Source organism: Carassius carassius, chromosome 2 (assembly GCF_963082965.1).
Source record: "Carassius carassius chromosome 2, fCarCar2.1, whole genome shotgun sequence".
Taxonomy (NCBI): Eukaryota; Metazoa; Chordata; class Actinopteri; order Cypriniformes; family Cyprinidae; genus Carassius; species Carassius carassius.
Window position 1 is genome coordinate 18,029,543 of NC_081756.1, and position 15,365 is coordinate 18,044,907.

The 15,365-nt window shown below is 38.8% G+C and overlaps 1 protein-coding gene across 1 annotated transcript; it reads left to right on the top strand.

Annotated features, from left to right (window-relative positions):
* Window positions 1-465: 465 nt before the first annotated feature.
* On the top strand, window positions 466-4,647 carry LOC132097342 (DNA-directed RNA polymerase II subunit GRINL1A-like). The gene is made up of 4 exons (XM_059502991.1): window positions 466-673; window positions 1,092-1,634; window positions 2,162-2,369; window positions 4,046-4,647. Exons 1-4 carry the CDS (start codon window positions 564-566, stop codon window positions 4,187-4,189), a joined length of 1,005 nt encoding a protein of 334 aa, XP_059358974.1. The 5' UTR covers window positions 466-563; the 3' UTR covers window positions 4,190-4,647.
* The last annotated feature ends 10,718 nt before the right edge of the window (window positions 4,648-15,365 follow it).

A 15,365-nucleotide genomic window follows, 5' to 3' on the forward strand; every position in this document is an offset into this window, starting at 1 on the left:
TAACTACGTTAGCGATATCGCTATTATTAATAGTCTGACACTAGCGGTTAATTAAGCTGTCAACATAATGTTAAAAATGACCAAAAAACATCGAGAAATAACGGTTGAGTCTTACCTGTGAAAGATAACACCCCGAGATCTGTTTTTATTATCGTGTGACGGTTTGTAGATGCCCAAGTTGCAGATGAGTCAGGTATGTTTTCTTCTGTCCTGATGTGAGAGTTATGAGAGGTGCCCGCTCCAATATGGCGGCGACGTTGACGTGCGGTCGAGCGGCCAATGAGGCGTCTAGGTATTTATATGTCTATGGTTTACTCGGATGTACGTCAATGCATGAGTGCCCACTAGCGGAACCACTGATCTTTTATTTTGTATTATCGTCGCTTACTTCATTGCCACTACTTATTTTGACACATGGCGGAATAACCGGGGGAGCAGGGTTTTCTTTTACTGTCTATGCGGAACAAGCGAATATCTGATGTCCTCTCTCACACGAGGACGTGTAGAGTGAACGTGTCAGTGGGAGATTTTTACTGGGTGTCTTATTCTTCACAGATCTGATCATGTCTGCGCCGTGGGCGGCGCGCCAAGGGGAAGTGGGTGATCTGGGCAGCAAGAGTAAAGACCAGCTCATGGAGATGCTGTCAAGACAAGAAAAGTTACTGTCTAATAAGTTAGTGACCCCCCCCCCCCCCCCCCCCGACACTTTTCCCCATTTTGTTTCATTTTATTTTAGCCTGAATATATATCATTTATAATGTGTATAGCTAAATCAGGATTTAAGATTACTGGCTTGATTACTATGCTGATTAAATATTCTGGATCATTCCACAGAAACCTTCTTATTTGTCGAGTAACGTTAAATAACAGATCAGTGCATCCCATCAGTGCCACACAGCTGGGACAATTTATAATTAATCCAAGATCCAGTAATATAAATGAAATTGTTGCTTTGTTGAAGTGATTAATCAGTAGTGTGCAACTGGTCACTGTTATTATCCCGTTTATTACTGTGAAACGTTCTGTACTGTATAAAATGCTGTTTAAATAAATATAATTAAATATTATCTGTACTTTTACAATCTCTTCAGGAGATTTATTCAGACCCTTCCAGATAAGGGAAATAAGATTACCGGCTTTGTGGAGAAAGTACACCTTGCACTTGGACATCTGGAGGAGGAGGAGAGAAAACAAGCACGTTTAATCTCTATCCGGATGGAGTTTCAGAGTAAATATCAGCATGCCCTAGCCAAGCGAAGCACAGAGACACATTTAGACTCCAATTTGGATATGATTATCCCATCCCTCGACAGAAACAAAGCCAATGTCAATATCGATGCGGCTAACATAAAAGAAAATGGTGGTTTGTTGGGCCAAGCGGAGTCTTTGACATCCCAGCCGGAGGATGCTGAAACACTAGAAACAGCCGGTGGGAATGCAGCAGCCTCACCGATGAAAGAGCTTGTGGTGGCATTTGAACAAGTAACTCTTGATGAAAGTAACAATGGCTCCAACCAAGACACCATTAAAACCTTGCTTCCTAGTAAGCAACAGAAGAAACCACATTACATAGAAATTCTGGAGAAGACAGAGAAAAGTGTGAATATGAGGAAGCACAGATTCAAACCAAACCAGTGAGTGGAAACTACACTGTCATTGCATGGCTTTGTTTTTCGTTTGTTTTGAAAAAAAGCTGAAACATAAAACATTGAAGGGTAAAGTTTGGTCATCGTTAGAAGATCAAAAATTGTCTTAAAGCAGCACCGTAAAATGATTCTGAATTACTCAAGTGGTTAAATCCAAGTCTTGCAAAGAGCTAAGATTGCTTCATAGGTTTTTATTTCCATCTAAACAATGATTGATACACAGAGCACATTACATATGGAAAGCATGGAAGCTCAAATGTGCAAGACAAGAACCAATGAGGTTTGTTTTACCACATGACGCACACACAAGCTTACATGTTTACAAAGTGTGATGTGCTCTATATATGTGTTTATATGTGTATAAAAGCCCAATTTAATCTGTTCATATTAAGTGATTATATCTCTTCAAAGCACATGGATTTTAATGGTGGTTCAGAAACCTCTCAAGTTATATTAAAAATATCTTAATTTTGGGTGAAAGTCAGGTTAGATAAAACCGTTTGTGTTTTATTTAGGTTAGCTGTAAAATCTGAGTCTCCATCACCTAGTCAGGCCTCTGGCAGCCGCACACCACTTACTGCAGAGGCCAGAAGACAAAGAGACCTAAAACACCTGGATGACATCACTGCGGCTAGGTTTCCACCCCTGCACCACAGTCCTGCCCAGCTGCTGTCATTAGAGGAGTCGGCTGACCTTCTGCAGGAGCAGACCAGAAAACACCTGGTAGGTTGAAGATGTCTTGCTCATAGCAGACCCAGAGAAACTGAGAAGAAACTTAAATGACCAAAGTGAAAAAACGACATTTCAAAGCATCGGAGGTCTTAAAACATGTTTTATCCCACAAAAGCTTCAACTATTTTGAGAGAGTTTTTTTAATACAATTGCATTATTTTTTAGAAAATAACTTTTGAAAAATTCCAGTCTGGATTCTGATTGCGACATAGCACTGATTCTGCACTGTTAAAAGTGCACAATAATATTGCTCGGTTTATTGATGCCAAGTGCCCTGTTATTCTAGTGCTGCTTGATCTCATGGGAGCCTTTAAAACAGTGGACCATTTAGTCCTTCTGTCTCGACTTAATCACTTTGTTGATATTCGGGGTACCACACTTCAGTGATTCTCGTCATATTTGACCAATAGAACCTTATCTGTAGTGATTGGGGACTCGTTCTCCTTCACCACTTCTTTTTCTTGCGTCCTCTCTATTCTTGGACCCATTTTTTTTTTCACTTTACATGATGCCTCTTGGGTCCATTATACCCAGGCATAATATAGCTTTTCAATGCTATGCTGATGATTTGCAACTTTATTTGCCTATAAGGACCAAAAAATGCTGACGTAGCTGGGCTGCTAATTGCTTGCATTTATGACATTAAACTATGGTTAGAGCAAAATGTTCTTCAGCTCAATGAAGAAAAGGCTAAATATATTTATATTTATATATATATTTATTTGGAGAGTCTGTTACTTCGGACTTTGATGCACTGACTTCAAAGCTTAGACCAACTGTCAGAAATCTCGGTGTGACTTTTGATAGTAGCCTGAAATTTGATAAACAAATTGACAGCGTGGTTAAAGCAATTTTTTTTCAGCTACATCTTTTGGCCAAGTTCAAACCATTTTTGAATCGCTCTGACCTTGAAAAAGCTATTTATGCTTTTATCAGTTCAAGAATAGATTATTTTAATGCACTTTATGTTGGTGTCTCACAGTCGTCCCTCAGGCGCCTTCATCTGGTGCAGAATGCTGCAGCCCGTCTTTTAACTAACACACGTAAACGTGAGCACATAACCCCAATTCTTTATTCACTCCACTGCCTTCCAGTCTCTTAGAGTTGATTTTTAAATGTTATTGTTTGTTTTTAAAGCTCTCAATGGCCTTGCCCCACCTTATGTAACTGAGATGATGGCTTTTCACAAGCCAAACAGGGCTCTTAGGTCAACAAATCAACTTTTGCTGCAAGTCCCGGTACAAACACTGGGGGGACCGGGCTTTTTCTGTAGCAGGGTCCAGACTCTGGAATAAGCTTCCCACTGAAATGCGCACCATTTCTGACCTGGGCCTTTTTAAAGCTAAGCTTAATACTTATTTATTTAGACTGACTTTTAATATGTAGCAATTGTTTTGACATTTTTGTGTATTTAATGTATTTTTGTTGTTGTTGTTGGCTTATATATAAATATATGTTTTTTTCGTTTTTATTGGAAAGCACGTTGGTTCACCTCGAGTGTTGTAAAGGGCTGTATAAATAAATGTTGATTGATTGATTGTACTTCTGGCAGAGAGTACAAAACCTATACATTTTTGGGTCACACTTGTGTGTGGATATTTCTACCTCATTCTGTATTCATTATTCATGTAGTACATTCATGTAATTGCGTATACTGTTCATTTCAGGAGTTGCAGGCCAAACAAGCTGCCCAGAAGCTGGCAGATGGTCTGAGTTTTAAGACGGAGAGTTACAAACCAGAAGGAGGCCCACTGACAGCCTACAGAGAGGAGCATGATGATGGGGCCCAGCTTTCCTCAGAGGAGGACTGATCGTGGGGCCCTAGAGGGAGGGCACTGGCTTGTTGATGTGTTTGGCCCCATGCCCTGGACCAGATCTAGGCCTAGAGCCCATGCTTCAGGACCCTGGAGAGAGGCTTCCAGCCTGAGGACAAGAGAAGGGCTCATCATGAACTGCATGGACAATGTCTTCGATTCTGCCTTTGAAGATAAATAACTGCAGGTTGAATCAAGTTGAGAGTTATTGTGTGAAAACCAACCGTTTTTGCATGTGGAAATGTTTCTGTTCAACAGTAACAGATTATTTTGGCAAACTAATGCCAAAAACCTGAAACCTCGGCAGGTCTACACCTGTTGTCTTGTATAGAATAATATAATTACTTATACTTATCAGCCATACGTTCAAGGGTGTAGTTCATGTGCTATTATAAAGATATTAATAGAATATTTTTGTATGACCTTTCTTAATGTTTATTTAATAAACCCTCTGAATTGACTTTTAAAGCTTGTGATCGTTTCTTTGAATCTGATAACCGAAATCGCAGTTTCATAAACTAAAGGTGGAGGCACTTAATATTTTGTCACTTGAGTGCAACAGCCTGGGAAATGTCTGTCTCCCTCCCTTTTTGCAGCATTGTTTTGATAAGCGCCCCACTGGTTTGATTGGAATGAGTCTGCTGTCGTTTGAAGGGAGGGATGTTGTTATCAGTGCAGAAATCTGTGACATGCCTCAGATGATTAATATATGTAATGTGAAATATTGAGGCTTGAAGGAATTAGACCAATTGGTGGAGTACATCTGGATTTTATTTAGATCTTGTTACTGCATACATGATGTGGCAATGCATTCTGGGATGGCAACAGATAGACAGACGTGACATATGGTAAATGCAAAGCCATCAACGGTAATAAAACTTGTTAAAATTCACACCTTTAACCTCTCAGGATGTAAACAATATATTTTTTTTCTGTACATGTTATTGTGGAATCTTTATATTTAAATAGAGACAAAGGAGCTTGAAGAGGGAGGAAATCCAAATCTGCGCCGGTCTGCAGCTGATGACCTGTGATAACCTCTAGTAATTGCTTCTGCCCGTTGATGTGAACTGCTGCCTCAGAAAAAAAGTTCCTAACACATCTGGCAGGTTAGTGTTTAGACTCCAGAGTGCCTTATCCAGACGTCTCGTGATAAATATGTCAGACTTGTCCAGAAAGAATCTCCTCTCTATGTGGTATTAATTAAGTCTACCTTGCATAACAGAGCAAAAAAGACTGTTATCAATTACACACTAGATTCCTGTGCTGATCAGATTCGCTCGTGAGTACATAGATATGCTTGAGTTGGACATTAAGCATGCGTCCTGACAGTGTCTTTAAGTTGTTTTTTTGTTACAGTCATTGTTTTCCACATACCCCCACACTTATCGTCTCGGATCAATAAACGTCTCATGGAGTCATCTGTAAGTGGTTTTCATCTACTGCAAGTGTGAAATCATGCCCTGAGAGAATGGGTCTAATTTTTGAGCTGTGGACAGGATGAAAGAATTCTTTTTTTTTTTTTTTTGCTGATAAAAAGACATTTTAATGCAGTAGAGACTATGTAATAATTATGCAGGGTAGAATGAAGTTGCAATAATGCATTTCTCTGCTCTCTTGTTACTTCATTTTTTAAAGGCATTTTGATTCATCACTGCTTTGAGACATACACCTCTCATTGTTCCTCTCCCTAGTTCTTTCTCTGTCTACTCTAGATACAATTTCACAGTGAAGCTGACCTCTAATGAGACTCGGAGCAGGTCCTATACTCTAATGCAGATATTTTTGGTCTTTGAAGGCCCTGTTATCTAATCTGATATGTAGCTCTTGTACTTCTTTAGTAATGAAACAAACTGAAATATTCAGTTTAATGTTGTATATCTTTATTTTTAATGTTTTTGTTTCAATACTCATTTAAGTTATTTATCTTATTAGGGCCTATTGAAAGTTTGTCGAGGTCCCCTAGTGGGACCCCTGGTTATGAACGACTTTGTATTCAGGTTAGGATTATAACTTAATTAGATAATTATCACTCAGATGTATTTATACCCCCCCCCCCACACACATTTGATTCTGTAGTTCAAACCTTTTTTTTTAATCTTTTTTTTTATTTATAATTATACAGTACTCAGTTGCAAACTGCAGAACTTACCTAAAAGTCATCCTATTTTCACTACTGGATATAGGTGAATTAAGACGGTTAGAGAGTCGGACTCGTAACCTAAGGTTGCGGGTTCGAGTCTCATACCAGCAGGTATTGTAGGTGGGGGGGGACTGAATATACAGCTCTCTCTCCACCCTCAATACCACGACTGAGGTGCCCTTGAGCAAGGCACCGAACCCCCAATTGCTCCCCGGTTGCAACAGCAAAAAATGGCTACCCACTGCTCTGGGTGTGTGTTCACTGCTGTGTGTGTGCATTTAGGATGGGGTAAATGCAGAGCACTAATTCGAAGTATGGGTCACCATACTTGGCCTCATAGCACTTCACTCTCACTCACTTCACTTTCACATAAAGAGGTTGTTAATGCAGGAAGGAGAGGGTATGTCAGCGCTTGAATGAGAAACCTCAATATTGACTGCAGGCTGTATGTCTGGATTAATGCAGTCTGTGATTAAGTTTGGAAATGTTGTGAATGAGGACGCTGTTGAGAGGAACACTGTTTATATCATCCCTGCTGTTTTCCAGCAGTGCGGTCATATGATCAGGAAAGACATGACGACTCCACATCAGCTCCTTCATCAAGTCCATGTGAATAAGTTCAATGACAGGAATATTAAGTGGACAAAAACTTAATAAGAATGGGAATGCTTATCTCTGCATTGACTTTACTCACAACCCTGACAAAAATACTGTGCACCATGGAACCATGATGACATAAATCATGGTATTCAGTGATTACCATATTGTTGTGCATTGTTTTTTACATCACATTTGAAGGTAATTTTTTGATTGAAGATTGAACACCATGATTCTGCTACCATACCACGTTCAGAAAAAAAAACAAAAAAAACAGACACATATATCATACAAAGTAGCTAAATAATCATGCTTCACCTTAATCTATATTGTTTAGCCACTTTGTATTCTACATTTGTGCTTTCCTTAAATGATGTATATATTATATACACATGCCCTGGCAAGCCGACATTGTTTCCATATACAGACAGCAGATGGCAGCAGTGCCTCTGTATTTCACAATGCTAAACAAAACCCTCAATTTCAATCATTTAGACTGAGGGGCTTCATATTTTCTCTGAAGAGGTTTTTAATGCAATTATTCTCAACCATTAGATATTTCTTATTTTGGTATTTAGTGCAGTTTACTGATGTGAAGCTCACTTAGATGATTCCGCATCGTTTTGTCGCCATTAGTGGCTTCAGCTTTTTGCCATTCCTTTCAATAGCTAAATCATCTTGAAAGTGTTATGGGTAATTTGATACACATGTATGCTGAAATTGTAGTTGTATGTTTAGCTCAGTGCTCTAATAACTATATAATATCGGCCTGAGTGGGGATTACACCTGCAGAAGATAATGTTTATTCTCTAGACGATCCAGAACTTTGCCAGATCTGGAGGAAAATTCTATAGTTTCAAATAATAGTCCACATGTGCTTGAACAAACTGTTGCTCTAAGAAGTTTGCATAACAATAATGTGATAGCTGGTCCATCTCAAAAGCACGGAGCAAGAGAGATGAGGAAATTAATAACTGCCAAAAAACTGCCAGTATTCTGCTCAGCCACTGTCTGGCCTGGCACGGCTGTAAAGTCTGTCAAAAACTCATCACGGCGAGGAAGCCGCCTCAGCAGGGATGCTTCGAGCTGCCAGGGCATGGTGGGGGAAGAAAATGGAGCCGCTTGCCCAGCAGCGTGTGATCATAATGAGGAGGAAAATTCCCATTCTTGTATCCAGATTAATGTAACAACAACAATGTGCTTTTGTCCAACTTTTTTTTTTCTCCTCCGCCTGTATTACTCAAAGCCTCCATTCCCTTTTCCATCTATCAGCACAGTACTGCAAGCATAGAGTTCCTCGGTACAGTTTCTTTGCCGGTTTAATGCATCTCTTGGGTGGGATTGTGCATCGATGTTTTTGCATATTGTGTGAGTTTCTGATTCTTTAGCAAGCCAGAGCAAAATCAATTTTGGTTACCAGGCATCCGAATACCATCTCCAAGCAATGAGCCTCTTTATCTGTGTACATGCGTTCAAGAGGTCAGTCTCAAGCTGACTGCTGATGAATGCAGTGTAATGCTGGTTTTAATTATTTCCATGCTATTCAAGTGAAATCATGCTTTCTCATTTCTGAATGCACCAATTGACAAGCACCAGGAGTGTGAATTAGCAGCTACTCAGGGAATAATGCCAGACGTTACAAATAGAAAGTGCTAACTTCATTTAAAGGGTCATGAAATACAATCGGCAACATGTCGAATATTGTTATTGCCTCCTATACAGTGTTGAAGGTGCAAAAGAGATGCAAGCCGTTGAGGGTGAAACTTGACTAGATTTAGGTTGTGTCATTTTATTCCAGAATACATTTATTTATTTTTTCCACGGGGCTCATTGTCTTTATATTATAAGACTCCAGCACGACTTTGATTTGCTCACCAGGCTTTTGGTCATACAACAGACGTACAAGCGTGCAGTAAAAACAAAGCTGTTCTTCTCAGCCCAGCTCAAAACAATTACAGGGCCTTGATATGGACCCATAGCCTTGTTTATGTGCTGTAATGTTGTCTGTATGCCAAGACAACCATGAGTGCTGGGAGCCCTGGTGTTTCTGATTGGAGCTATGTGTTGACTTTGCTAGTCTAGAGCCTGACTAAATAGACTACAAGGTTTATGTGTGTGTGTGTGTGTTTGTGCACCTCTTAATTTGTTTATTTACATAAGCATTCTCCCCACAATCCCTCTGTCATGAAATCCGGAGCTTCATCTCCTCAAAAGGCAAACATATTTTTCTAATGAGGAAAGAGAAGCTGTCCAAGCCCATAATGATCTTAAGCTGTGGAAAACTGACTGTATTAAAATACAATAATTCGATTGAATTTGCTTTTAATTCACTTCTTCCTCTGCGTTGCTTTTTTTTTTTTTCAAGCAGTATCAAAACCTTTAACCTCAAGTGGCCTGATGCTAACATAACACTTAGCCAGCATTCAAATGAGCCGAATGCAGAGAAACACCTTCTTATTATGACCTGAGGAGTGATTCAGCGGGCGTCGAGTTCATCGGGCCCTTTAACTACATTTCAACGAGATGTTTGTCTTCCTGTGCTTTTCTGTTCGGTGCCAATGTTAAATGAAACATAATTACGCACAGGACCGTGACAGTTGTTGAAATGTATCACAAACTGGCCATCGCTCATCGCCTCGAGATGGTAATGCTGTCTTTTACAGGTGTCACAGTTTAGAGTAATATAAAGCAGAGCAAGAAACAGAGGAAACTTTCATTTCCTCTCTTGCTCCCTTACCATTGAAAATGTATTATGCCCTTCTTTCTTTTTTCTTTCCCTTCCCTTTGTTTCCTCTCTTCAGATTTCACATGCAGCGTGGGACCTCTTCACAGATGGTGTCGCTCACATGAACGGTGCCCTGTTCAATATCAGATTCGTTCTGTGTGGATACTCATGCATGGCTCTTCAGGAGAGGGAGTAACCCTGCAAAAGTGACAGGTCATTTGATGCCCCCTGCTGATCTCATGTCTCATCATGCTTTGATAAGCATTGTGAGTTTCAGAGGCAGGAAGAGAAACAACACACAAAGTTACTTGCTCTGCAGGACTTAGGTTGGAGTGTGTGTGTTGTTTTTTTTTCCTTTTTTTTTGACCCCGTTCAGGAAGAGAAATATGTCACCACAGACAGTTCTTGAAGTAGCTTTAAATGGCCGAATGTAATCCTGGACATTCATTAGAAGGACATTCTTTGAACATCAATAATGCTTTGTTCTCTTGAGAGCATCTTTTTCAAAAGCTCCCACACAGTGCCCTACTCAGATTTTGACAGGTTTGCGTGCAGTACGTTTCTGGAGATAGTCATTTCACAAAGATGATACAGTTCCCATTGATGTTATATTCATCATCTGCTTAAAATACCCCCTCTCTTGTATTCTCTCCCTTTTTCTCCTCATTAATTCCCAAAAATAATCACAAACATGTGAAACCCAGACAGACTGCATAAAAGCATTTTACAGCAAAGGCTCTTCTCAGCGTCAGAACTGTCTTTGATTATATTGTGCTTTCAGCTCAAGCTTGACAGCTCTAGCGTGTCCTTCCACTTACTAGACTCATGGTTTCTTCAGTATAACCACTTCTAATTCCCTAAAGAAGACCGAAAACAAATTAAAGAAGCATTTTAGAATAAATCGTAAGACTCAGTTCGGTAACACTTGAACTTACAATGAACAATAGTTTTACAGCACTTAATAATCTTGGTTAAACTTCAGTATTAGTACTACAGAAAATCTGCAGTGTTCGTCTTATTTTGTAAATTGTAATGAGTATTCGTACATGTATATATTTGTGTTTGTTTTACATTTATATATCAACTATTTATATAAAACTGTTAGATTTTATTCTGAGATAACGATTGGCTGACTGTTTATTATTCCTTACGAATGAATATAAATGAACAACTATCAATAGTGTATTAATAAATCAGCATTAGCCATGATTCATAAATGTTGTAAAAATAAATTAATCCTTCTGAATTTAACCTTACTGTAAAGTGTTACTGAAAAATGATATGGCGCTTCCAGTGTTGGGAAGGTTACTTTGGAAATGTAATAGGTTACAGATTACAAGTTACCCTGTTTAAAATGTAATAGTAGTGTAACTTTTTCAATTACTTTATTAAAGTAATGTAACTAATTACTTTTACCTTACAAAAAATTACCATGCTTTTATTAGCCTATTTAAAGGTAAAATAACCTTGTTTATTTTTTGCAAATGGATTTGTATTTATTTTTGAATAAATACATTTGTAAAATAATTTTACATTTTTGGTTATCACAGTTAAACAATAGTAACCATTTTCTCTGGATTTATAGTTAAATATTAAAATGTTAATTTTCTTAAGGGTTGTGTTGTTGTCTGTCGTAGCTCCCCCTATAAAAAGAAATCTGAATTTTTTTCAGCCAAATTACTACTGTAACATTACAACAGATAATAATGATGTCCTATATTGTATTTTGAGTGATGACTGATGAGCAACGTGCTGCTTGATTAAATAAATAAGAAAACAAAGACAAAAGAGCATCTTTACAGATGAAACCCAGAACAGGAGTTCTGCTTCTCTGCTCCAGCAGTCCACTCTATTCTCTCTCTCTCTCTTTCCCTCCCTCTCTCTCTCGCATTGATTACTCGGAGTCTGATCCAAACCGTTTGGCGGAGGCGCGCGAGTCATGACTAACAATTCATGACTTATTATAGATTTAATTATCAAATGGCGGATTCGCAAATGATCGCTTTAGTACATTCGGCAGGCAATTATACAATAATGATATTAAATAGTGGGGCAAAATCGGCTGCCAGGCCACCGGGAATTGTCCCGGTTCTCCCGGTGTCCAGTCCGCACCTGATTTCCACAGACACGCAGAATATATGGCATTTTTGGGGCTTTATATTCACAGACACTAGTCGATGTCATGTTTTGATTCAAGTGTACTGACCTACTTTTGATTTAGTCATCCAAAATGTGGCATATTCCGTCCGCGTTAGGCATTTCGTTTTTATGACTGGATTCTACGAACCAGACTGTATTTCCGCATCCCAGAAATAATTAGGGCGGTATGTCTCAGAATAGTCAGTGCAATTTGGGAAAGAAATCAGTTAAATCTGTATGTGGATGTGTGTAAATATTCAAATGTAATCCCCTTTGTAATCGTTAAAAATTTTTATAAGTAACTGTAATTTAATTACTCATTTTTTCTTAGTAACTGTAACTAATTACAGTTAAAATAATTTTGTAATTAAATTACGTAACGCCGTTACATGTAACTAGTTACTCCCCAACACTGGGCGCTTCATGGCATTTTATGAAAGTTTCATAAGTAACTGTAATTTAATTACTCATTTTTTCTTAGTAACTGTAACTAATTACAGTTACAATAATTTTGTAATTAAATTACGTAACGCCGTTACATGTAACTAGTTACTCCCCAACACTGGGCGCTTCATGGCATTTTATGAAAGTTATGACTTTAATCTGTCATATATTGAATATGTAATGGCTTTATGCACAGTACAACATGATTTCTCTCTCTCTTCTTGTCTATATAGCAAACCTTACTGATTACAGAGGCACGCATTGGGCCATTATTGGCTCAGCTCGAGCTCATGGAGCTGATGATGAAATACGTTATATCTTTAACACCTCAGACTCTCAACGGGACATCAGGTTTCCCACTCTCATAGAGCTCGGACAGTTCTGTTCCCTGTCTCCTGCCCTCTTGCCTGTCCTACCCTGGTATTAATGCGTACACAGAAAATGACATATTGGAAAAAGTAAATGATGGGGTAAGGAGAATCTCTTAAAAACTAAGCAGGTACTGGCAAAAGGAAGTAATCATCTGAGATTGAAGTTGAGGTCCTGCCACCCATTCGAGCTTAGGTTTGTGATAAAAGTTTGTGCTGGGAAGTTATTATCTTTAATATATTTCTTGAATTATACATGTTTACCTCAGAAGGACTTTTCCAGCAGAATAAAGTGGCTTTACTAAATTTTCATGCACAGATATATTGTAACTGAGCTATAGTCTCCATTTCTCTGTCTGACACAATGTATTATTGATTATATGTGAAGAATTAAAAACATGTCTCACATCTCCTGTCTTTTGGAGAGTGCACACAACAAAATGTGAAATTACATATAAAGAAGAATGTAAGTCCTACTTGAATAAGTTTTAAAAACACACACACACACACACACACACACACACACACACACACACACACACACACACACACACACACACACACACACTCAATTTAAGCAGTTAAACTGTGTTTAATATAAATTTAAAACTGTAATGGGGAAGTCGTGGCCTAATGGTTAGAGAGTCGGACTCCCAATCGAAAGGTTGTGAGTTTGAGTCCCGGGCCGGCAGGAATTGTGGGTGGGGGGAGTGCATGTACAGTTCTCTCTCCACCTTCAATACCACGACTTAGGTGCCCTTGAGCAAGGCATCGAACCCCCAACTGCTCCCCGGGCGCCGCAGCATAAATGGCTGCCCACTGCTCCGGGTGTGTGTTCACAGTGTGTGTGTGTGTGTTCACTGCTCTGTGTGTGTGCACTTCGGATGGGTTAAATGCAGAGCACAAATTCTGAGTATGGGTCACCATACTTGGCTGAATGTCACGTCACTTTACATTTTCAATTTAATGCAGCTGACATGCTGTTGCATGCAGCATTCAGTTTGATCTTTTTAAGCATATTATTTCCTTAATGAATACAAAATTGAAACTACTTTTTCAGAAGGATAGTGTGACATTGACATTGAAAAAAGTATTATTACTATAGTCTGACAAAAATGTAACTTTTTAAAGTCCAAGTAAACATGCTTGATGTGTTATACAAAGGGCTTAAATAAAGGAACAAATAGAAACTAAAATAGAGAACCAGGGCAAACTATATATGCATTTCAAATAATAACTCTGAGGTCTTGAGACAGGAAATTATGCCATTAGAAAGATCATCTCAAGCATCTGCACTCTACCCATATCTCACTGATGTATGGAACAGTTTAAACCTTAACCACATCTTTACTTAATCACTGTTTAAGTCATTAATGGTATTTTTGCCTTTAATTGAAATGATCCATTCAGCTGTTGAGATTGTCAGCGTGTCAGCTTGAGCACATTGAACCAAAGTGATGAAACCTTTGGATTAACAGTACAGGCACACGGCTATGACAGTGCAGGAGTCATTTGTCCACCCATTAAGCTAATGTGCTGTCCCTGTTCAGCCACATATCACTAAAGGTGCATAGGGGAGCTCTCGAAGGAGGTGGCTCAGTTAAATTGCAGCCAAGCTTATTCTCTTACGTTAACCTTGCCAGGCCATATGAAAGAACATCTGAGCAGCTCCATGCCAGAACAAAATTCTTTGGCTTCTCACTGAGGTAATAAAGCAATTGTTTGGTCACCATAGCTGAAATGAGGCCCCCTGAAATGGCCTTTTCTAGAGTTTCTCTCTACCTAACTTTCTCTTCTCTTTCTCTCCTCAAATATTATTACTCAACATATGATTTTTAAACTCTTTATCTCATTGTTAACTATGGTAATGTGGTAATGGATGCTATTTTGAAAGCATAGGCATTGCTCAGTAGGATGATTATTATTATTCCTGTATATTTTCATGTGCACACACATATAGATTCCTGTGATATGAAGTGTGTAAGTGTGAATAACTCACACTTGACTCACAAGCCCAGTGCTTTTGTGATTGGGGCAGAACACATTAAGGAATGGAGTTAACACCTTTTATATAGTTTATTTATATACTGTATGTGTGTGTTGGTGAGGAGTGTGTGTCCAGTGCAGAGCTTTGTTAAATAATAATCTCCCACTGGTAAAGTGACTCCTCGCAGTCTGCCCAGAAAAACACATCCCGCAGTAAGAGAAAGTCTTTCCTGCGCAACCATGGCCGATACACCCAGCTCTGGGTCACAGAGGTCTGAGTGACATCATCAGAACTGGACAGCTCAATGCCAAGAGCAGAGCAAAACTTATTTGCCAACTGAAGCAGTTTGTGAGAAAGTTAACTGTTGCTGGAATGGACTGATCATACTGATGTTAATTATCTACATTTTGGGGACTTTTTTAAGGGGACTTAGTTCTCCTGTTTTATGTTAATTTTCAGTTTCGTAATCTGGTATTAGGCCTTGTCCACCTTTTCAGTAGTAGTCAATTACTTAAAGGGATAGTTCATCCAAAAATGTTGTCATCATTTACTCACCCTCATTTCATTTCAAACCTGTATGACTCATTATCTTTGTGGAACTCAAAACTCAGATGTTTCAACTGTTTTTGCTCATAAAATGAGTCAGTGGGGTAAATGATGACTGTTCATTTGGGTAAACTGTCCATTTAAAGTAACATTAAAAATGACAAGAAAAAGAGAAGATGAGTCATTACTCCCCTTGGAAGAACTATGTGTAGCACATTATGTTA

Bases quoted from the DNA above. Each gene is read 5' to 3' on its own strand.
- LOC132097342 (XM_059502991.1), top strand. From the start codon at position 564: ATGTCTGCGCCGTGGGCGGCGCGCCAAGGGGAAGTGGGTGATCTGGGC. The intron at 1,635-2,161 runs GTGAGTGGAAAC...TGTTTTATTTAG, and splicing joins CACAGATTCAAACCAAACCA to GTTAGCTGTAAAATCTGAGT. The intron at 2,370-4,045 runs GTAGGTTGAAGA...TGTTCATTTCAG, and splicing joins AGCAGACCAGAAAACACCTG to GAGTTGCAGGCCAAACAAGC.